This window comes from Corvus hawaiiensis, chromosome 1, assembly GCF_020740725.1.
Source record: "Corvus hawaiiensis isolate bCorHaw1 chromosome 1, bCorHaw1.pri.cur, whole genome shotgun sequence".
In the NCBI taxonomy this organism is placed as follows: Eukaryota; Metazoa; Chordata; class Aves; order Passeriformes; family Corvidae; genus Corvus; species Corvus hawaiiensis.
Window position 1 is genome coordinate 20,035,332 of NC_063213.1, and position 26,804 is coordinate 20,062,135.

At 36.7% G+C, this 26,804-nt stretch overlaps 1 protein-coding gene across 1 annotated transcript; it reads left to right on the plus strand.

Moving 5' to 3' along the window:
- Positions 1-349: 349 nt before the first annotated feature.
- On the plus strand, positions 350-25,269 carry LOC125322055 (tRNA (cytosine(72)-C(5))-methyltransferase NSUN6-like). The gene is given in 14 exon segments (XM_048295630.1): positions 350-955; positions 3,032-3,096; positions 4,930-5,038; positions 5,751-5,866; positions 5,868-5,904; positions 7,546-7,625; positions 8,332-8,441; positions 11,697-11,850; positions 13,331-13,412; positions 14,413-14,532; positions 17,456-17,600; positions 19,310-19,458; positions 20,274-20,399; positions 23,547-25,269. Coding segments are annotated over 12 exon segments (1,428 nt in total). The 5' UTR covers positions 350-955; positions 3,032-3,096; positions 4,930-4,963; the 3' UTR covers positions 23,781-25,269.
- The last annotated feature ends 1,535 nt before the right edge of the window (positions 25,270-26,804 follow it).

A 26,804-nucleotide genomic window follows, 5' to 3' on the forward strand; every position in this document is an offset into this window, starting at 1 on the left:
ATCCACTCGGCAGAATTTCAGAAAACAAAACCAAACAACCAAAACAAAACAAAAAACCAAAAACAAACACCGAAACAAACAAAAAAAAACCCCAAAAAACCCCAACAAAACCCAAGAGATATCAGCAATATCTTGTCCGATAAGTCTGGGCGCCCCCCGGGCTCTGCTGCCGCCCTCCCCGTGCCGTGGTGGGGGCACAGGGGCTGCGGGCGGTCCCGCCGCGGCGTGCCCAGCTCCCATGGCGACACCGCTCCGACGGCACTTCCTGCTGCCTCCCCGGAGGAGGCGGGGCCCGGCGGGCCGTAGCGGTAGGTGTGGGGCGGGCGGTGGGTTGGGGTCCCTGTGTCGCCGCGGGAGGGCCGAGCGCGGTCCGGCCCGGTACGGGCACCTGCGTACTCCGCCCGCGTCGTAGCGGCCCGGGTCCAGCTCGGGCCTGTGTGTGCCTCGGGCTCCGTCAGGCTGAGGCGGTGGCTGCGGCGCGTCGCGCTGGGGTGCGGCCTCCTCCCGGGTACCTCTGGGCTGAGGTCCAGGCCCTTGGGGAAGCTGCGAAGAGCTGTGTGTCCCGTTCCTCCCCGCTCCTTGATGATTTCAGTTACTGGCGGAAGGGGGAATAAAAGAGGGAGCCCCATATTCTGCTCCTCACAGCAATGACCCAACTGTCGTTTTCCTCGTTTGGGAAAGGGTGAGCAAGGGAGGTTTGAAAGCCTTGCTCGGCATCTCAGGTGCTGGCTGCCTGTGACTGCTCGCAGTGTTCGTGTGTGTAGCTAGATCAAAGCCCTGGTCCGGCATCGCGTTCCCCACTGCAGTTCCCCACAGAAGCACATGAAAATCCGTGAGGAGGTGGTGAATAGGGAAGAGATGCTACCTCAGTGGCTTTCTTCTGAAGTCCGTCATGCCTTTTTTGGGGCAAGGTGTACGGCACAGCAGGTCTGGAGAAAAATAATACCCCTCTCAGGTACGAGCCTGCCTCTTGCTGAACGTTTGAAGTCTGACTGCTGTATTTGACGGGACACTAGGCAGTCTCCCTCATCAGCCCGGCTTCCTGCTCTGTCTGAACTTAGAAGCATCTGTCCTGTCCCCCCTCAGCTATGTTCCCTAGCCTGGAAGATGGCGAAATGTTTAGCCTTTCCGTATTTAAAAGCAATTCCCTATGTATTATAATCACCTCTCCCTTTTTTCTAAGCTACATTCTGACGCAATGTCCACGGAAAGGCCATATATATGAAGCTGAAGGTTGTATTGGGTGTGCTCTGAACCTCCGGTCCTGTGGTTTTGACATTTCCAGGCAGCTTACAGTGGTTTTATTCTTTTGATGGCACTTTTTAATAGCGGAATTGCTTTTCGTTTGTGTGTTGTTCCTCTCCCTGAACTAAGCACATCTGGTATTTGTCATTTGAACGCAGGTGTTGAACACCTTACAGTTCCTGTAACAGAAGAGCTGTTTGCAGTCACATTTCATGCCAACTCCTATGAACTTGTCACAGTCAAGTTGTAACTTCTCCTGTTAGGTGTTCCATGACTTCCTAAAGTGTTCATTAACTGTGGTTAAAAGCACAGATATGGCATCATGCTTCTGTGTGAGTCTACCTCTTCATACTGGGAGAAGTGAAATCTCCTTGGTTTTATTGTTTTTCTATTAGCCCTTATATTGGAGTAATTGTAATATGCTTTACATCCTGTTCAGAATGCACAGTTGTTTCTAACACATAATTTTGTTTTTGGTATGAAGTTTCAGACTATATATTTCTGCATTATTTGTTGACATGGTTGTCATTAATTTGTATCATGGGACTAGGTTATTTTTTGTAACACATTGCCCTAATTTAGGCTGGGATAGAGTAAATTTCTTCCCAGGAGCTGGTACAGTGCAGTGTTTTGGATTCAGTGTGAGAATAATATTGGTAACACACTGATGTTTTGGTTGTTGCCGAGTTGTGTTTATTTGAAGTCAAGGACTTCTTTGTGTCTCAAGATGAGCCAATGAGGAGGTACACAGAAAGCTGGGAGGGAGCATGACTGGGACAGGTGACCCAAACTGGCCAAAGGGGTATTTCACATCATTAAACATCATGCCCAGTATATAAACTGGGGGAGTTAGCTGGAAGGGTGGCTGTTCAGGGATGGGGTCTGGCATGAGTCAGCAGGTGGTGAGCAGTTGTATTGTGCATCATTTGTCTTTCTATTACTATTATTATTATTATTATTATTATTTATTTACTTTGTTTCAGTTCTCAAACTGTTCATATCTCAATCTACAAGTTTTACTTTGAATTTCCCTCCCTATTCCACTAGGCTGTGGCTGCATGGTGCTTAGTTGCCAGCTGGGCTAAAACCATGACACACTTTTAGAGAACTTCACTGTAGTTCTGTCTTTTGTGTGCAGTGTTTTTCAGCAAGAGTTTTAGGTTTTGACCACTGGCTCATGTTTCATGGTAGCACTAAGTCACATTTTAGAATTTAGATAGGTCCAAGTCATGTTGCTGACATGCTGTCAGATGAGTGGTTGGTTTTCCATGAAGAAGTAATTGTGATATCACCTTGGTCATTATGTGATATTCTGTAGCCATCATTAGATAACCCATTTAATTCCTAAAAAGATACCTTCATAATGTCAATATTGAAGTCACATGTAGGGCTTACAGACACCGCATTTCTACCAATTTTCAAATGTTTGCTTAATTATTTTCAGGATTCCAATTCTTTAAAAAATTCACAAGTTTGGGATTTTTTTAAAGGCTAGTTTATTACGCTTCTGAAGAAAAAGCTTTCCAAATGTGAGCCATATGGGGATTTTTTGTGGTTCCCCCCCCCCCCACCCCCCCTGTAATGTAGGCATTGTAGGACAACAGGCACATGGTATGTCACATTTTCTGAAATGTTAAAAGTGAGCTTTGGTGATTTCAGTTGTATCAGCTGTTGTAGTACTAGTGTAGTGCTATTAGATTTCATGGAAATGGCAAGGTAAATTCTTGGCAAAATGTTTGATTGTAAAAAGAAGTTCGTTAATTCAATTACAGTCTTTTTCTTTCAGTAGCTGCTAACGTTGCAAATAAGGCTTTGAAACTCCTGCCCATGAAACTTTGTCTGGACTCAAAAGTAAGTCTACATAAGATCACATTCTTGTAGCGTTAAGATTTGAATTGAATCAGAAATATTAAAAATAAAAATATATTTTTGAGTGTTTTTGTTTGATAAAAGTGTCAAATAGCCTCTCATTCAAATAAAATGAGTATCAAACATTCCAATCTCTCTTCTCTAAGTACATTTAATACAATGGGAATGTATTTTGATAGTCAAAATTCCTTGTTACGAATGGAATAAAACTAGAGTGATGTTGTCTCTTTCCTTCCATTTAAGCTGTTGTAAGAAAATTTAAATTTTTAGGAAGTCTCATTTCAGACTGAAGTGTATATAATTTTTCAAAATATAGATAATAGAGGGGTATTAATTTTCTCTGCTTCATTTCTGTTCTTTGTCTCTGTTTCGTGAGTTCTTTTACTCAGAGTTTGGATTAAAACGCAGGAGATGCCAGGCTTTTCTTCGGACTTAGATGTTTATTATTTATCTATATTACAGCTGCACAGAGTGTGCCTCTAAGTTAACAAGGTAAAAATGGCCCCCGAGTGCTGCCTTCCAAGGTCTTTTAAAGTCCAATCTATCCAATTATGGAATGCCAATTATTTTATTTTTACTTATAATCCAGTAACTAAACATTCATGTTCCGGCGCTGCAGGTTTTTGAACCAATACCAAAACACCCAGATTTGTGAAGAAAGAGGAAAGAAGAAGAACTAACCTACACCCAAAATCCTCCATTTTGTTACATGCATATTATGATATCCCATAAACCTAAATTTTCTACATCTCTACATATTCCACCCAATGATGTAGCTTTAATTACACAGCAACAATCTCAGTGCTATCACATAATCTGGGAAGCCTTTCCCAAGGCCTCAGGTCAAATGCAGTGTGCTTTTGAAGATCATTGCCTGTCAGCACTGAAAGAATGAAATTCTCTGAACCCAGGGTTCCAACAGAGGGATGGGGAGATACCATTTGGGAAAATAACTGTATTACCTACAGAGAAAAATGCTAAAGAATAAAATCTCTATCAGGACTGAGCTACAGTAAGACTTTGTAGCTTGGCTTTTCAAGAGGGATTAAAACAACATCTTGAAATTCCTGTACCTTTTATCCATATATTTTTTTCACCAGATAGCTTGAAGATCTATGTTAGGGATCAGTAGAATTTCTGTTTCATTAATCCTTCACTCTTCCTACTGTGAATTTAACACAAACTAAAGTTAAAGCTTACTTAGTTTTTTAAGTATATACATTAAAAATCATTGCTTGCAGTCATACATGTACCCCTGTTTTGAAGTTTTGATAATTTGAACTATGGAGGAATCCTAAGAAGTTAAGCTTGAGGAAAAGAAGAAGGGAAACTTAAGAAGATTATTTCTGAAAATGAACAGATATGATAATGGAATAGAGTACAGATATAAAAGTTGGGACTTAAATGAGTCAAAGCTAAATTCCATCAGGAGCCTTTGTGAGTGAATTCTGGAACTCTGAAATTTGTTCTCCCCAGGGATAGCTAGGGGAACTTTAATGGGACAGGATTTCAGACACCAATGCAGCAGCCCCAAAAGGTCTGGCTTGGAAGGATGTGACAGCAAGGAAAGCAGTAATCTCATTGTAAGGTGATTGCAAATGCTAAACATGTTAATGAACATACTTTGAAATGTAATGAGAGTAGTGTTACAGTCATATCCTGACCAATATTTGGAAATTTGAGTGCAATAAAATTGCATTATTAAAATGGAAAGAATCAGAGCCAACAAGTTAGTTTGTGGGTACATCTTATGTTACATTTATAAACTTACAGAATATGATAAGAACCACTAAGAAAATACTTTGCTTATTTCAGTTCCTTACCAGCAGATTTTCAAAATTAAAGGAAGATGTCCTTTTTCCCTAAAATCTCTTTCCAATATGAAGTTGAAGAGTATCTCACCAAAGTGTTCAGAAATAAAGAGGTATGTGACATAGTTACCACTAATCATCAAAAACTAATCATTTTTTAGTGTAACTTTAATACCTTGCAATAAAATATTGTCTTCACATTAAACAGAGTTCTGTATATAAAATACTTTCATATTTAAAATGCAAAATTAGTATTGATTCCCATTGGCTCAAAGTAGCATACAAGTATTTAAATTAAATTGAGCATAAATCAGAGAATTCAATTTTGGATCCCACTGAAGAATGATCATAGATAATTAAGCACATATTAACCACATAATATTGAAAATACTCCCTTAACCCAGTGTAGAATACTACAGACAATCTATTAGTTCCTAATGCCAAGGATAAAAAAACTTGCATTTTTATGTACATTTTTATCACTATTAAAGTTACTGATTGATAGTTTTGAATTTACTCTTCCATTTCCTTATGACTGGTCTATGTACAATATCAGAGAGCTCTCTGGCAGTTGCTTTGATTCTTGCTGCAGACTGTTTACAGTGATTTTGCTGATGCAGCTATTTTTCTAACAAGTATTTTTCAAGAAATTTATGAGGCTTCCTGTGGAATTAGGCTTCCAGACACAGGCATTCCTCTCTATTGCACACCACACAAGCATATTCCTCAATTTCTATGGAATGTTTATTTGGTGGGGTTCTTTTGCATTGAGCAAGAGGCTTCTGTATGACTCTCTTAATATAAAATCTCTTCTTTCATTTTCAGCTTATCACTGCTTTAGGTGCACAGGAGGCAGAAAATAAATACCAATCTCTGTTAAGTCATCTATCTCATCCACCAGGTTTTACAACTGTAAGAGTAAATACCCACTTGGCCTCAGTGAAACGTGAAAAAATAGCTGTTTGAAGAGATCCAGAAGGTTTGTACAATTTCTTTGCTACAGCAAAAATAATAGGGTATTTCATCTTTTGCCTGAACACGAGACCTTTTCATTACAGGAAGCTATACCTTACCTTTATGCATCCACTAGTTTTAACATTATGCAATCACACTGATTTCCTATCAGTGTTAAAGAAAAATGCATTGTGTACCAGTAACCCTCATCTAATCCCTCTGAGAAAGGCAATAGCAGAGGGAAGAAGCATCCAACTTTTTTTCATATGGCAGATCCAAACCTTTGATAGGATTGAGGTACTGCTGGGCTAAATATTGTAAAGGTGTCCAGTCTATAGAGATGACAGATAAAAAGTGTAGTTCAGTATGCTGTCTTCAGCATGGTTAGAACACTTTTATTTAAGACTAAAGGAAAATGTCTGTGTATCTCATTGTAGAAACTGTTTAGGAAAGTGAGAAAATTGGTATGTTTTAGAAACTGGAGCCAGAGCAATGCCCTGCAGCCACTGTATTTTCTTTTTTTAAACCTGTGTTTAATCTTTATATAATTTTCTGGATTTTTAATTCTCTTAATTAAACATTTATCTGATAATATGTAAACCATTATGTTTAAGAAATGTATTATTTTGAAACTGTGTCCTAGATCTTCACTCTGTCTAAAAAGATCTGGTTCTTCTTTGAGTAAGTTATTAATGCTACTGGGTGTACAGGGAGCTTTTGCATGACAGGAGCCAAGACATTTCTGTGGTGGCAGTTGACAGTGTTCTGCTGGCTGGGATGATAATGAGTTTTGCTAATTTTAGCTTGATTGTAGAAGTCTGGAAATGGGTATTGCAGGGTTATATTTTGCTTTAAGGGAAAAGACTTTACTGAAAACTGACATAAGACCAGCTTTTCACAAACTTTCTGTATTCTGAAGTGTGATTATGTGTTAGAAAAGGAAGCCACATAAGACTTTTGAACAAAAGTACGATCATGGATTGTTTTCTTTTTTAAGAGAAACTACTTATTTATTAGATGCTAACTGATTTATGGTTTTACATGCTTTAAGGTTATAATTTAGAAGGCTCAGATGAGAAGACATCATCTTGTTTAAATCTAGAAACCTTTATAAAATGGCAAGCTGTCATTTTTTTTCAGGTAGATACATAACTCAGGTATCAGTACCCAAACTTGGGCTGACAAGAAGAATGAAAAGTATTGCCAACCTGGCCTATTAAATAAGACAAGCAATACATGAGTAAACAATAGCTTATAACTAATAACATCAAAGAGTTAACACAGGTGACACCCAAGCTTCTATGGTGTTGTTGCCATGTTCGGACAACAACTCAACACAAGCTTCTTCCAGAAGAAAGCAAAAACCAGTGATAGGGTTATGAGTGTCAGAACACTCTCCCACTCCTGAAGTCAGTTCTCAGTCAATCTCTTTGTGGTCCTGTTATTTCTGAATTTATTAAATGTTTAGTCTTTTACACCAGTATTTTTAATATATACTGTCCCTTTGCGCACTATTTCTCAGCTGCTTTTAACTGTTTTCACTACCTTTGTGTTTTGGGATCTACAGCTATAAAATATGAATGAGAAACAGTTTTTAGTCTAATTAAGTAATCAAATATTATGTTTATTAGTAGTGCTTACTAATTATGTTTTTTTAATGAAACAGCAATTTAAAGGACTATGTGTTCCAGTTCTCGAGCATCCGAAACTTCAGGACATTTTATTAATTCCTGTCGTTGGACCCAGGTTTGAAATTTTCAGTCTTTAGCCTTAAAATGTTGTAGCACCATTTTCTTACAGTTATGATAACTAACTCACTATAACTGAGGCACAACTTCATTTGTATTATGACCTGGTGGACAGTCCACATACTAACCAGGTCAGAGTTTTAGTCCTTAAAAATGAAAGAAAACATAGCGTTCTCTGGTTATTCATAAGACTAATGTTTTATAGGGAAAAAGTGGCATGCGTGCATCCTCCCTGGAAAGCCAGGTAGGTGGCAGATAAAAGAACTAAACTTTTGCATTTGAGTATAGAACTTGAGCTAAGTATAGGCAGGGTTTTCTTCCACTGGAAGAAATCAAGTGGAATCAAGAATTACTCAGCAGTTGTTAAACACAAAAAATCACTTCACAATCATCTGGCATAGGAAGGGATAGAGGACTATTTCTCCATCCCAATATAATTTATTTGTATTCCTGTGTCAAGTTCATAATAGTGGCAGAATATGTCAGAATCTGCATTATTTTGAGGACTAGTTTTCTTCTTGATTCTTTCCTTTGATTTCTCTGGGACTAAAATAAATCTTCTAAATGTAATACATGATAGTTAACTACTTTTTCTATTATATCTGACAAAATCAGTGGTTATGAATTAGAGTTTACTTGGGAAGTATTTGGCTTTTATTTCAGTATACTTTTCTTTTTAACTCAACTACATTTTGTATTTCTAGGCGAGATTTAAAAAAACATGCATCTGAAGTCATAGTTGGAGCCCAGTGTGGATATGCAGTACTTCGAGGAGCACATGTTTATGTCCCTGGGATTGTATCCACCTCAAGATGTAAGAGTTCTCTAAATACACACAATTAAGTTGTAAAGATGGCAGAAAAAGTGTCACCCTTGGATAACAGATAAGTAAATAGTGACACGAAGTTGTTTTCTATTCTCAGCTGAAATTAATTTTACAGTTGTAATTTATAGTAATGACACTTTTAGAAGTTTTTCTGGCTTTTTTTTTAAGATTTTCACTATTTTTCGTTTTACTTGTAATAAGTTATGTATGATTATTTCTTACTGACCTGCCTGTTTTAAATTCCTTTTTCCATTTGCAATTCCTAGCTGAAGTATTAGTTCTCAAGAATTTCAGTTTCTTGTTTTTAATTTAAAAATCTTTTTAAGAAAATTTTCAATGTAAAACCTGTTTTGTTAAGAGGATTTTTTACTACTTAATACTGTAACTTTTAATATGGATGTTCCATTGAATAAACTTACAAAAGTTGGCTGCTGTGCAGTCTTGTAAAAAAAAAAAAATGAGATGCCACACCTGGATGGTGACTGGATGTGTGTTGATCATTTAAGACATATTGTCTCCAGATTTGTTATTTTTTCACTCTGTCACAAAGCCACTTACCTCCATGATTTTATTATATTTTAAGTTACAAATCTTCTTTTTTCCAATCCACTGGAAATTCACTGATATTGTTTATGTAAGAGAGATGTAGTAAAATTTTTTTTTCACTGATGAGAAAAGTCTTCAGTTTTTATGTCAGATTCTTAAGAAATGGAAATTATGCATCAATGCCTGTGCAGTAAGATAAATCTGCATATGCATGCTTTGTGTTCAACCTATTTTTGTTATTTAAATGTCAAATTAACTTTATGTAAAACCAGTATAATTTTGGATGATTCACCTTATTATTCTATTGTGATGAGATCTAGTAATCATCTTGATTTTTACTATTAAACAAAATGAGTCAGAAAAGCATTTATCTGGTCACTTTGTTTCCTTTCAGGAAAAAACCTTCAAGAAGTTTTAAGCATGTGTTTAAGTCCAATTCACTGAACAGGAATGTGTTTCAATCTAGGGCTTGATAATGAAATAAGTATATTGGAATAACAGTTGTTGAAACTGCTTATTTAGACAACGCCATAAATATTCAAGTCCTTCTTTGAGTCAGCTAGTGATTTATCATAATTGCTGCATGTAATTATGCATGTAACATCAATTCTAAGAAAATAAAGATACTGTAAAACTTTAGGAACACTTCAGAGGAATTGCAAATAAGAAAATAAAATAAAAGGGCATGCTACCCCACTTGATGCCAAATATAATAAAGGCTGTATTAAGCACAGATGGTCTTACTAGGTGTACTAGTTTGAAAACAAACCAGTGGGAGGCACCAAGTCAGAATAACAATTTAATGGAATTTAAAGAAAAGGGGAAAAAAAAAGGTAAAAGAAAACACTGTCAAACTGACAGAGTCAAGGTACAACCTGACACCCTGTTAGGCAGGGTGGTGGTAGCAGTCTGGTAGAAATGGTGGCTCCAGTCCTCTGAAGCAGTGATCCTGTAGTAAAACAGTCTGCTCTTCCTCAGGAAGTCCAATGGTGGCTGTGTAGCTCCTGTCCTCTGGAAATCCAGTGAGAAGCCCCTGTCTCTGGTGTTCAGCCTCAGATTATATCCACGATGGGATGCTTGGTTCCTCCCTCTGGGTGGAGCATCTCACAATGGGGTGATGAGTCATGAGGCCCGGCCTTGACGGACTCATTAACAGAAGATAGTCCGGAGGGAGTTATCTCTGAGTCATGCAGCAGGACAATGATGGGCAATTAACAGAAAGATAGTCTGGGGGGAGGAGGCAAGGAAACACTGCCCCACCTGATTTCAACAGCTGATGGGGATGGCAATAGAATACACCGCAACCCAGGACACTAGGGAAAAAAATAGTACAGCAAGAACACATATATAATCACTGAACTTGCAGTCCAAATGAGGGTAAACTAATGATCAGAAACTTTGAGCTTAATTTAACTAATCAAATCCTAACCTTTTTGTTTATGGAATGCTGGTATAATCTACAAAAAGCTTAGGAACTCCATGCAGAACTGGTGTCTTTTGAAAGGACGATTGTCAGCAGAATGTGAAATAAAAGCATTTATGTTTGAATACTGCAAAAATCATTGGCAGATGTGCTTGATGGAAGAGTTAAATTGCTGCAGGTTTTTGTTCAGTGAAGTTTAAGCAGACAGTATTACTGAGCTATCACTTAATGTTTTTTTTGTGTCACATTGTGTAAAAAGAAGTAGTGTAAACAAATATATTTTCAATGGCTACTCACCAAATATTACCATTTAAGAATTTTGTGGCATTTGGGCATAATCAGAAGGCCACTTGAAAATGGAAAAAGGGATTCTCTAGTACTATTCAAATAATTCTTGGGAAGCTGAACTGTCGTTAGTCTTGTTATATCTTCTGGTTCCTCCAGCCTGTCAGTCACCACAGAAATGCAGTTTTGGAATTTTTTTTATTGCTATCTGAAGAGGCCTTTATTTTTAAGCATATTTTTCAGCCAGTCAGCACATAGAGCTTGCTCACTATTCTGTAAAATCACCTAAACCATTCCTTTTCTATTTTTTTTTCTTACTCAGAAAGTTTGTTATATCTGTAGGATTACACTTCTAGAGTTAGGGGTATATTTACATACTTAACTGATCTGGTGGGTTTTAATTGGAGATACAGAACTTTCTAAGAGGATTATTGAGAACAGCAGTTGCCTTAAAGGGAAGAGAGCCAGACCAGAACAAGAATATATAATCACTTGTGTCAAAACAATAAATGGAGAAAAAGCAGCACTAGCTATGTAGCTATGTTCTAGGTAGCTATTGAGAGGTCATTAGATAAATTTAGCACTCCTGTCTTTGTTCAGTAAGGGTGAACGAGTGTTATTTGATGTACTTGTGTGCTTGGAGCACACATGGAGGACTGGATACTGAAGAGTGTGCTTAAAACTTAAGGGTGACCCTGCCATGATAAAAAAATTAATGTGCAGGTTTGTGTAGCCTCTTAGAAAACAAGCCACAGTGCCTGACTTGCAGCTTGGTGTCTTTCAGTACCTCCAGTTGTTTGGTAGCCATCATTCACTGTGTGAAACTTTCAAGCTTTATATCAGGTAATCATCTTCGATTACATTTAGAAAGTGTGAAGTGTGGTATGATAGAAGAGTTGAAGTATTCTACTGAAAATCCTAAATTACTTGGTCACTACTGTTTTGTTAAGTATATAATGATTTCAAACTTTCTGTTTTTCTTTGTGCAGTTGTGAAAGCTGGAGATCTGGTTTCAGTGGATTCAGATATTGAAGGGAAATGCAAAAGAGGGGCCAAAGAATTCGACGGAGTCAAAGTTTTCCTTGGAAATGGGATTTCAGAACTCAGTCGCAGTGAAATCTTCAGTTCAACTGGCCCACTGAAGTAAGTCTATAGTAATTGCAATCTACATGTAAACATTTGCAAAGGGAAGGAAGAAGATGCGAAAACATTTTGAATTATTTTGTACCCTATGTGAAGTCACAAGATGGCTTTGCATGTTGGGATTTCCAATATTTTTTGGGAAGCCATTAGTTTCACAGTGGGATCCAGATTCCAATTTACTTTAGAGGTAGGAGCAAATAAGTGGGAGTATTTTCATGATTCATGTTTATTCAGTTCAATAATATCAGATAGAACTGATAAATGTTCTCACTGTGGCAAAATTACATTTTGGTAAACTGTGTTGTTCTACTTCCCAGTTTGGATGTAACAGAAGTGCAGCCTTGTCAATTTCTCCATCTTTTAAAAATATCTCTGGGGGCTTTTTTTTTTTGGTGGGACAAAGGACAGAACATAAGGTCAAATATCTTAAAAAAATTACTGACATTTGCCAAAGTAGTTACCTACTTCAAGATTCCTTGCTTTTCTATTTCGTTGATAAAGCATGTAGTTTATTCCTTTTGTGTCACCTAAAACACATAAAAAGTAAGGTAGAAGACCATGGATGTCAAATTAATGACCAAAACTTTACATCTTGACTACGCACCACAAAAATTCTAGTGGAAAATAAAAGTACATTGTCAGAGAATTTCTGATTTATGAGAGCATAAATATAGTACAAGTAGTGGTAGGATGTACCTGTTGAGTTGGTGACATGGAACAGCAGTATGTAATACTAAATCTGGTGTCTGCAAGTTTGCTTTCTCATATCCTTCCTTCTTGTTGGACTATCCAGTACATATACAAAATAATACTCATTCTTCTTCTCTTTTGTTTGCAGGCTCAGTGTTGTTATTTCATAGTTTTCTCTTTTTTGTTATCCATTTCCTGGTACATTTTGTTTAACAATTAAATCTGCATCAGAATTTCATCCATATTTAAAACTTTCAGGTGATTTCTGAGTTCGAACCTTAGCTTCACAGGCAAAGCAATGTTCCTGCAAGGCTTTTCATCTAGGATTTCAATAGTTATTTGACTGAAATCTCAGAAATTTAGGAAATGGAGAAAAATCTAAGTAGGAAATCACATTCCAGTGCCTTAGTGCATACACATGGCCGGCCAAAAGCACTTACGGATTGAAGTTAAGATATTTAGGTCTGGTTTTATGCATTTCTTTACATTATTAAGGCTTGGATTAGATCTTGGTTTATCCTGTGTACAGAACCAGAAATTTGCTTTATGCAGTTTTACAGATGGTTCCAATTCATAATGTAATGCATTTTTTGCCATGATTTACTCAACTTAATGGTGTAATTTTAAAGAATATCTCATTAAAAAATGGTAGAAGTATTTTTCTTGGTTGTTCTTCCATTTTTGTAAGATTGTTGTTTCAAGTTGCTAGTTGTAAACATAATGATTTAAATTTACTACTGTTAAAATGTATAAAACTAGGTATTTGAAAATTTTTTTTCATGTTTTTCAGGGGGCTGGGTGTAAGAATGATAGAGCCAGTCTACCTTAGTCCTTCATTTGACAATGTGCTCCCTAGGCATTTGTTTTTACAGGTATGCTTGTTCCAAAACCAAAAGTCTGTACTATTTACAGAATAATGAATATTCTCTTAGCACACATTCATGGTTTCTACATTCCTTGTGCATTATAGCACCTAATTCAGACTTTGGATTTGAGGAAAACAAAGCATTTAAAATGAAGTCAGTATATATATGTAGGTGGTATAATCATAATGTGTCTGAGATATGATAAGGGCTTTCAAAGTGACATAAGAGATATTCACCTAAAAACATAGAAATTCCTCTCGCACAGGTACTCTGCATAGAACTATTAGTTTTTCGAATCTGCCTATGAGCTCTGGAATATGAGCCCCTTTTAAGGTACATCATTCTGTAATCAGGAAAATCTCCAAATATTAGGTTGACTTGAAGCTGATTTAAGTCCTAAAGACAACTTTAAAAGGTTTTTATACTTTTGTGTTGAACTAAGAAGAAAATATTTTCATATTGTCTAAGGTGCAGTACTGTGCACAATTATTGTACGTTATTTCTCTTCAGTGCAGCTGTTCTGTTTATACAATTAATAGCACAGTTCAGCTTCTTGGTACTTTAATTCAGCAAGCTTAGACTTCTGCCTTTTGGTATTACTGTTCTTTAATGTTCTGCACCAATATGTTAATATAGTAAGTGTTCCAATAAACAGGTTAATGTAAAATATTTGTAATAAACAGAACTCCTCTGTGTCTGAGCCAGTATCAGCTTATTTTACTTGGACTTTTAGCACTGCAGTCACCTCAGTCATGAGCTGTTAAACTTCAGTCATAGATACTCAGACATAGCTTTATATAAAAAACAAGCCACTGGAGACTTCTGTCGTAAACTGTCCCTTATATATTATACAAATAATTCATTTCCTGTTAAAGAACTGAGAGCAACATCATAGGTATCTTCGTTGTTGAATGATTTTTTTTTTTTAATGAGTTTGCCATTCCTTCATAAAGGAATTGATGCAGGGTATAAGGTTTGAATTCTCCCATATTTGTTTTTATGATAGAATTTACCTTCTGTGGTTGTGAGCCATATTTTAAACCCTCAACCAGGAGAGAAAATTTTGGATATGTGTGCTGCACCTGGAGGAAAAACAACCCATCTTGCAACATTAATGCACGACCAGGTAAGAGAAGTAAGAATTTTCTGTCTAAGGAGGAAAGTTCATTTGTACAGTTCTCTTCACTTACCTATTAGAATGCACAGATAATTTACAACAGCAAACAATATTTTGACATTTTATTTACCAATGTATTTTGCTACACATCAGAGTTACTGAAATGGGCGACAGACTGTCTTTATCAAATATTCACCATCACCTTTAAAACCTTATTTGCTACAAATTCACTGTTGAAACATGTTTCATTTCACTTTTTAAAATGTTATTGAATTATTTTCAATCATAGAATTTTTTACATGCAAGGCAAAGTTAAGCAAGAATATGCTGGATTCATGAAACTGAGATACATAAAAATCAGGGGTTACTACTGTATGCCAAAGAAACACACAACTCTTTACAAAAAATTATTAAAAAGTTCCTAATCTGATTAACTTTTTCTCAGTAAAAATTATCAATTCTGCATACAGATATGATTTTAGGCTGAATTTCTAGTCTGAATTTGTCATTCTATGGTAGAATGTCACAAATCCAAAACTAGCTCATGAGAAAGTAACAAAAATGAGAAGAAACAAAAAAAAATACGTAGAGAAAGACAAAGGAAAAGGGAACATACAAAAATAAGAATCTAGCTATAGGATTACAAATTTGCATGTATTAAGATGTTATGTGCACAGTGAAATACAGAAATGCAGGTTACTCTTCTCTAGCAGAAGGGAAAAATTATGTAATATTTCCTCTAAAAATTTTGGTAAGGCTTTTTTATTTTGTTGAAATAGGGTTATTAGAATAGATCAGATTATTTAGAAGTCTTGCAGTTACATTATGCAGTACTTTGACAGTTGCCTGTGCAGAAATGGGAAGGCATAGTATGTAATGGTATGAATCTACTGAGAAAAGGCATGTATTCAGTTCTGTGATGGTTTGCCTATGGAGGTGTTTTCTTCCCTCAGTATGGAACATTGGCAGAAGGCATTAAAAATGCATTAGACAGTCATTAGACATTTTTTATATACATATATAAAGCTTCCAGTAAAGAATTCCAATGTGATAAATAAAGGAAGTCTGTAAATCATATATTTATGTCATGCATTCATTTACATCTATACTTTTTTCCATCTGTGTATCTACAATTTGTATAACTTTGCAGAACTGTTTATTTCCTTAGTCACTTTACATATTTTGATTCTGCTTACCTGCAGCTGAAGTGGTAAAGATTAAGAATACAGATGTTGAATATTTATCTCAATTGATTTTCCTGAGTATGTAATTTTAAGATATGGAAGGTACAGAAAAAAGCACTTCTTATCGGATTTTTAGTTCCATTCACAGATTTTCCGTACTGATTTTTCACAGATGGTATATTAAACCATTAGCATTTCAGAATATTTGAATCACTCTTACTTTTTTTTGTGATATAATTGTAAACATTAGTATATTGTTTTTAAATGTCATAACCAAGATATAAAATTACTCTGTAATGTTAAGAGCTCTTAAATAAGAATTGGGAATAGTTAAAGCTTGAGAATTTATTATTATTTGTATTCCAGTCCAGACCACTGTTTTTTCCAGATGTCTTTCAAGTAGTTGTTCTGGCAGTGGCTGGCATGGGCCAAATGGAGAAAGAACAGAGAAGCTGTGGATGACCCATCCCTGGAAGTGTTCAAGGCCAGCTTGGATGGGGCTCTGAGCAACCTGGTCTAGTGGAAGTCATCCCTGCCCATGGCAGGGGGGTTGGACTAGATGATCTTTAAGACCCCTTCCAACCCAAACCATTCCATGATTCTCTCATTTCTTTATCTCTGCAGTATGCAGAGATGTGCAGCAAATCCACTGTTCTTGCAACAGATGAAACTTGGAAGCACAGTCAGTTCTTAGTGTATGAGTGCAATCAGTTGAATGGTGTTAGGGGACAAGCAGTGGCGCTTGGTTCTTGAGTGCACCTGTAGGAGGTGATCGGCTCACAGTAGCTGAAGACTGGACACCACTGACACAGCCTAAATACTTTCTTACCTCTCAGTCCTATTGCCTAACACAACATACAGATAACAGCTTATCTTTACTGATTTTTTTTAATTTTTAAACTATCTTAGTCATGTTACCTGTCTATAAACCTCTAGAGAGCCATCACCAAATAGAAAAAAGTTATTGTTTTCTCAGCACATTGTATTTGCTGTAGCAAGTGTAGTGGAAGTTTTTGGTCATTGGGTCTTTCTGTTCTGGATTTTACTGATGCTACTCTTTACTCTGTGTTCACAGATTTCATGTAGCAGTTAGGGGTGTGTGTCTGTTTTGATTTATTTTGGGGGAGGAAAAAAGAACTCTTATTCTTACATAAAGGGAACAATGTGTAATTGTGATTTCCCTCCCCCCACCTCTATGTTTATTCTAGTATTTACACTATTTCTGAAGTAACTTGAGTGACAAGTACTGCAAGTGTTACAGTATGTTATGAGTCTAAGCAAATCAGAGACATGGCTGAGGGTCTCATTTCCTCAGCACTGAGCTATATTGTGATCGTATTTCCTACCCTCTCCATACAAATTTAAAACCTGTTGGCCTATTTTAGCATGTATTTGAGGCTTCTACCCTCTTTCAAATGATTAAATTTTTATCTTAGTGCCCTCTTAAGCAGTTCAAAACAAACAAAAAGAAACAAACAACAAAACCACTTGCCAGAAGTCAGACATTGCAGCATCCCTTGGAGTGATAGTGCCAAGCAGTCGGAATGTGCACTGCTTCAGACTAATGCAGCTATCATGGAACACGTGTGAATAAGGACTGCAGGAGTGTGGATTTAAGAATAAAATTATTCTGTAGGGAAGACTGTACTTTATTTATTACACCTGCCCAGGGTGGGGGAAAGGAAAACAGAAGGTGCACATCCATTTAATCCCGATGCTTTTGATGAAAACTTTGGGATTTTTTTCAGGGTGAAGTAATAGCCATGGACAAGATAGCTAACAAGGTCAAGAAAATCAAGCAGAATGCCGAATTGCTACAGTTGAATTGCATTAAGGCCTTTTGCTATGATGGAACAAGGGCCCTTTCAGTGGAGAAGAGAGAGGATAAACAAGGTAAAAGAAACAATTTGGGCAGTAGTAGCTTTTAGAAGAAAATGCTAATGTTTTGCAAAAACAGTATTAAAATTGTCACAGGTCTACAAGTCCTTGAAATCTTGGTAGATACCTAAGTTGCTTCAGCACAGTGAATGCACTTTTATTTTCTACTCTTTTGTGATTATCAGCTTCTGTATGAAGCAAATACAAAAGGCAAATTATCTGTCCTTGTCACTACCTAATATTCTCAAAGGAAATGCATTCCTTTCCCAGATAATATTGAAGACTGACGAAGCCTTAAACCTTCTTTCATGATCACATTTAACCCCATACTCTGAATTGTCTGACCTAGTCTGAGAAAAAAATTATTTTTGCAGACTTGCTTCCCTTTTCTGCCTCATAATCCTCATCAGTAAAATGGGGTTATTAATACCTAACTCCCAGGAGTGCTGTAATGTTTAGTTCATTGATGTTTGTTCAGCTGTTCAGGGGAAAGTTATATACAAGCACAGTATTATTTTAAGTAATTTCATTTGCTTTTCTGAAGTGATGCAGTTATGATACTGGTTCTGTTCCCATGATGGAATGATTTAAATGGTATCTGCTGCCTTGATTATTTTTAGTTTGTTGTGCAAAGTATGCTGTTCTTTCTCACTATTTTATCTCAGTCACTGGTTAGCCTAAGTAGGAATCAGATTGCATAATTCACCTTCTTTGTCCCTATGCATTGCAGTTATTCCTGCTTTGGAGGAACATAAGTACTTTCTTAAGAGTCTTTTTATGAATGTTAAATACTGTAGGTGGCAAGTAGCAATTACAGAGATGAACAAGAGCAAGCTGTAATACTGAGAGATCATGATGGCTTTTCTATACATCCCTGCAAGTAACACATGACATATTTTGAATATTTTAGTAATGGATCAGGGGTAGATAAACCAGATAGATTCATTTTGTAGTGCAGGAGCAAACTAGGTATTAGTAGTTAATACAGTGATAATACTGTATTGTTTGGCAGCAGTAGTACCTGGTGATGCTGAGCCAGACTATCTCCCTAGCACTGCAGAGATAGAAACTTCTGGGCTGTTGAGTCACTGGGGTACAGATTTAAGGCTAGGCTCTGCATATAGAACATATATATTGTCATCCTGGTAATAGTCAGAAATTGTCCTGCTCTTCACAATCCTTGGTCACCGAATCGTTCTGCCATGGTGGCAGCATGTCTCACATTAGAACTTGCAGTAGTTCACGTTATTTTCTATAGCTACATATGCATCACAAGAAATAGTTATTATATAGACAGTCCAATTATTATAAGGCAATCTCAGTTATTAACTGCAGGTTTCTCTCAGTAAAGGTTTGCACACTTCTGAGCTGACTGGGGTTCTTTACAGTCTGTATGTACAGCTCTGTACCTAGCACCTCTGACCAATCATATTTCAACTTTTTTCATTACTTTTTCATTTTACTTTCAAGTTATTAAATTAAGTTTTTAAAAAAATTGTTGCCTAAAGGGATCATTTTTCAGCTGACAGAACTTAAACTGTTTAGTTTTCTGGGAGATGAAAACTACCACCAGCAGTGCTGAGACTTGTCTCTAGCTGAGACTGTCTATAGTGCATAAGTGTTTTATGTCAAGGAAGACGTAAGTAAGAGCTTGTCTTTATCTACAGTGAATTCTCAAGGAAGGAAACAGGCACATATTTTACATTACTAACTGCTTTTTACAGAAGGACCCCCATTCTTACCAGAGTCATTTGATCGAATTCTTCTTGATGCTCCATGTAGTGGGATGGGACAGAGACCAAACATGGCTTATTCCTCAACTTTAAAGGAAGTGACCTCTTATCAGCCACTACAGCGCAAGCTTTTCAATGTGGTATGTATTAAACATTGAGTAGGTAAGCTAAATTGAACATAAATGTTTTTGCAGCATAAAACTTATCCAAAAAATGGTGCCTCATTTTCCCTACTTTTTCAGCAGCCAGGAAGTATTAGGGTCCTGTTGACCTCTCAGCTCCACCAGATCTGTTGCTAGGTGAAGCTAGTTCACTGAAGCATGGGAAAGGTATATGTAATCCATAGTAAATAAAAACCTCAGTGTTTTTTCAATTCCCTCAGTTTTATCAGTTTTACTTTATAATAATCCCAAGGGTCTAAGTTACAGAGCAGGTGACTTGGGAGCATGCTAAGGAGTGTGCTTGGGCTGATGCTGAAAGATAAGATGAAACTTGTCAAAATCTGAATGATACATATTCAAAGTGAATGACAGCTTGAAAAGCAGCATAGATACAGCTTCCATGCCAAATATATGGAAACAATTGACATCTAATATAACTGACATAAGTATTGTGTAGCCAGGGTTGGCAGCAGGTGGTGAAAACAGATCTAATCTGTCTGGGATATGCAGAGCTGTACAAATAACAAATCTTACAAGGTGAATCATCTCAATGACATTAATAAACTGCATGAGCTATAATACCTATTTGGAAAGAAGAATCTTTCTAATCCATGTTATCCTTTGCTGTATTCCCTGAGAGGAATTAGTATCTTAATGCCTAACTTAGAAAGGTTTGAGGTTAATTAAGTGTTCAGTTTTAATATTCTAGGTACATGGTCTATTAGTTAATGTTGCTTAATATGAAAGTTTTAAATTTAAAAATAAGCTGAACTATTGTTTATTTCTCCCTGCAGGCAGTGAAGTTGCTGAAGCCAGGAGGTGTTTTAGTATATAGTACATGTACAATTATACTTGCTGAAAATGAGGAGCAAGTTGCTTGGGCCCTGAAAACTTTTCCATGCCTCCATCTTCATCCACAGGTAATACTATTTTCAGAGTATTTCACACAATCTAGTGAGCTTATTTTGGAACCGTAAAGTTACACAGTATATTTACTATCAATACATCTTTTTTCACGTTGGACAGTTTTAACTGGTGTGCATAGAAATAACAGAAGGATTTCTGAGGCTTTTTTAAAGTCTATTTTTGTGCTTAATTGAGCTTTATTTAGGAATCATTAAGTAGTTTCCCACTGTGTATAGTGGGTTTTTTTGATTTGTACAACAGTCTTTTAAAACACATCAGGGACAAAAGATAGGTCATACAGGTTAAAATTTCTCTTGCAATTTCTTTAATTCATATATTTTATTCTCTTCTTTTGCACATTCACAGGAGAGGTGAATTTTTTTTTCACTAATGCCACTGAAGTCATGAAGACTTGCATATAAAGTATGGGACATAAATGAAAATAAATTTGTGTTTCAAGGAAGGAGGATTTTATATGTATGGGAGCTATTTTTGCTTTATTTAAAAGGAATGCAGGAAAGAAATTATTTCAGGCTCAGTGTCCCAAGACTGTACCTTGTCTTTTTTGGAGTCAGTGTCTACCATTTAGATGTCTGGGAGGAGGTAATATATAGGGAGATACTAGAATTTTTTTACCTATGCCGCCTACAGTTTATACAATTCAGAAATATCTGTTACCTTTATTAGTACTTCAGGGGGGTTCATCATCAGACCACACATGTCCCACTTCCTCTTTGATGATGTGACGAGCTGGGTGGGGTAGTTGTTTATCATCATGTCTTTGAGGAAAAGTCTAACTCTGATACCTGGTTAGCTTACATACTGTGTGATGACTTGTACCTTTCTTAAGAAGCTTAAATGAATCTTTAACTGAAATTAAAAAATATATACAACAGCTGTACAATGAGAAATTAATATGACAGCTGCTAAAGATTTAACAGAACTGAAGCTCTTTATCAAAGCTTTTTTATGGTCTGTTCTTCTGTCTGTTTTCTCACCATCCATTCACTAAGAATTTTTCAACTAGACATTTCAACTGAGATTATACATTTAACCTAACAGCATAAAAAATTCTCCTTGATAGAATGACAAAGCAAAGCACAAGCCTTATTAACGCAAGTGCAAGATTAATCTTGCTTAATGGACTTTCTCTCACCAGTAGTATCAGTCTTAAATAAAGCACTCTTTTTCACACACAGATGCCATATCTGTAAAAATTAATCTTTTATGTATAGTATATTTTAAATGAGACAACATTGAATTGTTTACCCACATATAAATTGTAATGCCTTATAACCAGTTCCCCACTAGTGTAAACTAAGGGGATCTTTTCCAATGAACAGAAGACAGGAGTCTAGGGTCTACTTACCTCATGTTCCTTTATGTATTTATTTCCCATATTCTTTAGTCTCAGTGGACACCTCCTTTTTTATCCAGTCCACTGTTTCCCAGTTTCTCAGTTTGGCAACAGATCCTGGAATCACATGGGGTAATGTGGGCAAGGAAAAAACAGGAGATGGAGCCATAGGCATTCTTGTAGGTGGAGGTTACCACATGGCAGCTGCTCCTTTGTGCAGACTTCCTCTTAGGAGTTTACACAGGAGATAGTGTGGATCAGCTTAAATGCAGTAACTTAACTGGAAGGAAAAATGAAAAGGTAGAGGAAAACACTGGTCTGCCTTCAAGCAGGTTACTTGAACACGTGGAATACTGTTTCCTCTAGACTTTTACCTTTCCCTCCTTCTATTACATCAAGTTGCTATCCTTGTCTCCCTTTGTATATCATTTTTCTCTCAGTTTGCAATAGACATCTTTGTTTGTCTTTTACCGGGAAAGCACTGAAATCATGCTGAGGGAAAGGAAGAATCAGTCTGCAGCCCCTTGGCTGCCCAGCTCTCCAGCATGCAGTACGTGGTTAAGCAGCTAACTCGCATCATGTGCTGACTGGGTGAGCTCATGTGTTAGCAAAGTGTGATGGCTGAAAAAATGCTCTGCTGTAGGCTGCATTATGGACTACATTAGACTAGATTGACAAAGGAGATCTATTTTTGATTCTGCGGTGCCAGCTTTTGCACACTTTGTTCTGTCTCCTTACTGAATGCATTGAAAGAACAATCCAGCTAAGAATTAAATTTTTTCCTAGGAATTAGTATTAAATAAGAAGCAGTCAAGGTTACTCTCAAGAAGTACTGAGAAAAGGGCTGGGATTTTAAGTCCTTCTCCTCTCCAGGATTTTGAAGCCAGATTTCATCTCCTGAAATTTTTCCTGTCTTTTATTCTCTGCCTCATAGACATGCACACGTAACAGTAGTCCTGTTTACCTGTTATTCTTACTACATGGCTAGAAAATTCGAAGTTATATTTTTTCTGCTGCATCATGTGCCAAAATGATGCCTCTTCAGGCAGTAAAGTATTTTGGCCTGGGGCTTTTACTCTCTCCAGTTGAAGTTTTTACTGTGAAGAATCCAGGTATTTTAGCTTGGACATTAGGAAGAAGTTCTCCACAGAAAGGGTGATAGGGCATTGGAATGGGCTGCCCAGGGAGGTGGTGGAGTCTCAATCCCTATGGGTGTTTAAGAGCAGACTGGATGGCACTTGGTGCCATGGCTCAGTTGACAAGGTGGTGTTAGGTCACAGGCTGGACTTGATGATCTATCTCCAAGGTCTTTTCCAACCTAGCTGATTCTGGGATTCTACTACTGTTACTGAGGATATTGGTAATGGGCTAAGGATTCACAATTTTTGACTTAACTCACAGCTCTGAAGTCAGTACACAGAAGTGCTGCATCATTTAGAAGTGGCAACCTAAACCCTTTAGACCAGCTGTCTGGTGGTAACAGCTTTCTTGGGATGTTTCAGCCCTTGGAGTAATGAGTTGTTTTAGACCCATCCTCAACAAGTGCTCTAAACTACTGAGAAAAAGTGGATGAGGGGCATCACCACCTCCTCAAAATACTTTGAATCTTGTATATATGTTTGTATACTATTGGCCACATGAAGGCAAGAGAAGAAGCCACATCACTGAATCTCCTGGTGTGAATGATATAAATGTAGCTTGTCCATGTTGTTAGATAGCTCTGCATATACTCAGCAGAATACATTTAGGGCATTTAAGAACTTTAAGAGATGCAATAATTTGCTTTTCTTTGTTACTTGAACAGGAACCTCACATTGGAGGAGAAGGCATGAAGGGAGCTGGACTGTCACTTGATCAGTTGAAGCTGCTGCAGAGATTTGATCCATCTGCTGTGACATTGCAAGGAATGGATATTAATTCTTTGCAAGATTCCAGAGAAGATGACCTGATTTCATTGGCAAATAAGGACTGTATAGGATTTTTCATTGCAAAATTTATTAAATCAAACAGTAAATACGGATTTGGGAATGCAACCTGAAAAAATACCTCTGTGAGTGAGTCTAAGAACAGTTCAGACATGAAGTGCCTTTCTTCCTGCTGCAATGTTACCAAGCCAACGGGCTGACGGCAGGGTTGCTGTGGCAGCACTGAGATCTGGCAGCTGTTCTGATGGGAAAGAGCCACAGGTTGCAGCAGAAAAGTCATGGTTGAGGGAAGGGCAGTATCATTTTTAAGTTTCTCTCTGCTTTGTATTTACAGCAGGTCAGTGCCTGAATGACAACTATGTTCACTCATACTGCTGTCTGTTCTGCTTTTTTCTTACCTGGTGCAGCAAACGTAGGAAGGGGATATCAGCTGCTTCACAAAATGCAAACATAAATAAAATAGATGGGAACTACTACAATGAATTTTGGAAAGGGTAGTTTCTATGGAGGTTTACCAGTAGTTAGTTTACTTAAATAGTGCTTCTCAAAACATTTTACAAAGAACTGTTTTATAAATTGATACTTAGAACCTCTTTTCTCTTTTATTTTAATACAAGCAAGATTCTCTGTACACATAATATATACACAAAATACGATTAGGCTTTGTAGCATGTCTTTTATAGCAGCATGAATATATTAAACCATCTCACTCTGGGAATGTAAATAAATAGTGTTTCAACATCAAACTTCCCATGCATAAACTGTATTGGTTCTGAAATAGCCTATTGGACTGGCTGACAAGTGACAGTTTTAAAATCAAACATTTGTAACAGAAGGGGCTACAGTTGTGATTAATATATCAAAAGACAGAAAACAATGCATAATACCATCTGAAGTGTTGCAAATCACCTTTCAAACAACTAAGAATGTTAATTCTTTATTGGTTAGAAAGCATCACCAGCTATAATCATATGAAAATTGAAACTGGGGAAGCACGCTAATGAGAACTGCCTTAGTACATTGCTCAAAGTTTAAATAACCTAAATTTCTTAACGATGTTAGATGTGTTGGAAAACTCTGCTTCAGTTCCAGTTTGAACAGTATTCTCAGTCCTGCTGGAACTGGCAGTAGCACTAAAATTAGAAGGAAAGCTAAGTACAATGGAAAAACAGAAACCGACATCTGTGTGTGTTTGATGTTTTCCTCTCACTCATCAATTTCCAGTTTTAAGAAGCATTATCTGAAAAATGTCTGTCTTTTCAAAAAAAGCTATTTGGTTGGATTAGAAAGAGCAATAGTTTGTTTATCATTTGTCTTTCTACTGTCAGAAGTGCTTTTTGTATTTGCTTGCAATCAAAACAGTCTATACAGTTCTCTTTCTCAGTAGCCTGGTTGTTTCCTTGTATTTTCCATAAATGTTTTGATACCGTATGTTTTCTACTGCTCTTAAATAAAAACCAAATGTTTCTTCTGTCCTGCCAAGGTTGACTGGTACATCCATGTAAGGCCTATACTAGCAGGATAGGAAAATGGAATTCTTGTCTACTACTTCTCTACTTTTGTTGGTCATTCTTTGCCATTAAAGACAACATGTCTAAAGAAGATTTAAAGTAATTTCGTTTCATCAGTAGTAGGTGAGATACCCTATTCAGAATCATGAAGGTTCATACTATAGTCTTTCTAGTCTAAATATGGCTAAAATAATTACCTGGTAACAAAAGGGATTATCTTTTAAGTACATGTTGAAATCTTTAACTCAGTGCTAGTAAAAAAGCATTTTCTTTTTTGCAGAATACAGAAATTTTGTAAACATTAATCAGCACACATAAACTATATACTGAAGTTTCTGTATTCATATAAAGTAAGGAACTTTACCTCCAGTTTCAGAAGCAGGATTTGTGCAATGCTGAATTTGAAAGAATTAAGATTGCTGAATTTTTAGTGGAGTATTTGTTGAGACTTCCCCCAATTTCTTTAGTTTTGGATGATAGGTTTTTTAAGAAGGTGACTTCACTTGATTTTATATGAGAAATCTCTTAGGGGTGGGAAGAAAAAGTAACTAACTTGTAGTTAATTCCAGTGTAATTGCAGAGCAGACTTCACCTAAAAAAATTACTTCTGCTATTAGGGTTGTTTCTGCAAAAGTCAACTGCTAGCCTTAAAAGAGCACTCAGGATATTGAAGGGATGGGCCTCAGCTGTTCCCCGAGGGCCCTGTCTCTGCTGGTAATGACTTCTCCATCAGGCAGGTCAGAGCAGAAACTCAATAAGATGCTTCCATCGCTTGAAGAAGCCACCATCCTTTCTCTGACCATAGGTGTGGCTAAGTTAGATGACTAAGATTGGATGGATGCCTTTTTTTTTCTTTTCACAGTCTTACTGTGACTTTAACTAGAAATGGTAGGAATACTTTCTCATTGACACAGTTCTGATGTATGGTGTATATCTGTTTTAAACATATCATACAATTACTTTCCTGATTATCTTTACACACTGAATCATTGTGCTTCACCAGTTGATGCTAAAGCACAATGGAATATATTTATTTTTATATATATGAGATATTTATATATTAAATTTAAAAAGTTACTGTCATTATAATGAAAGATTAACCCTACAAAATAGATAGATTAGGCATGCAAACAGATCCTGTCTTTAAGAAAGTCTGAAAAGAAGTTTTCTCTATTTGCAGAAACAGTGATTAGTAATAGTGCCAAATCTAAAGATCTATCTTGGTCAGTATAAAGATACTAAAATAGGCAGCCTCATATATTATGAAATTATGATACAGCTTTTTCTTGTTTCAGTGTCACAGAATGCACCAATTTTTTTGGATCACATATGCTTTTTAAGGAATGGGCTGGTGAAGGTGATCAATCAAGAAATTACTTTAGAGTGGGTAGTTTAAAATATAAAGAACTTTGTTTTTATGTTTGATTGTTCATGAATAAAAAGTCTATGAGCAAATCCAATTTTGTCCTGCTAGAATTCATTGCAGAGTAGGTATGCATGATAGATAAAAGTGGCAAGAATAAAGAAATGAGAATATGGATGAGTTAGAGGAACCTGCTTAATCTCTATTATATCTGATATAAACCTTTTCTGGGGCTGCGTAGGAATACATTTCTAGGGTGGTAA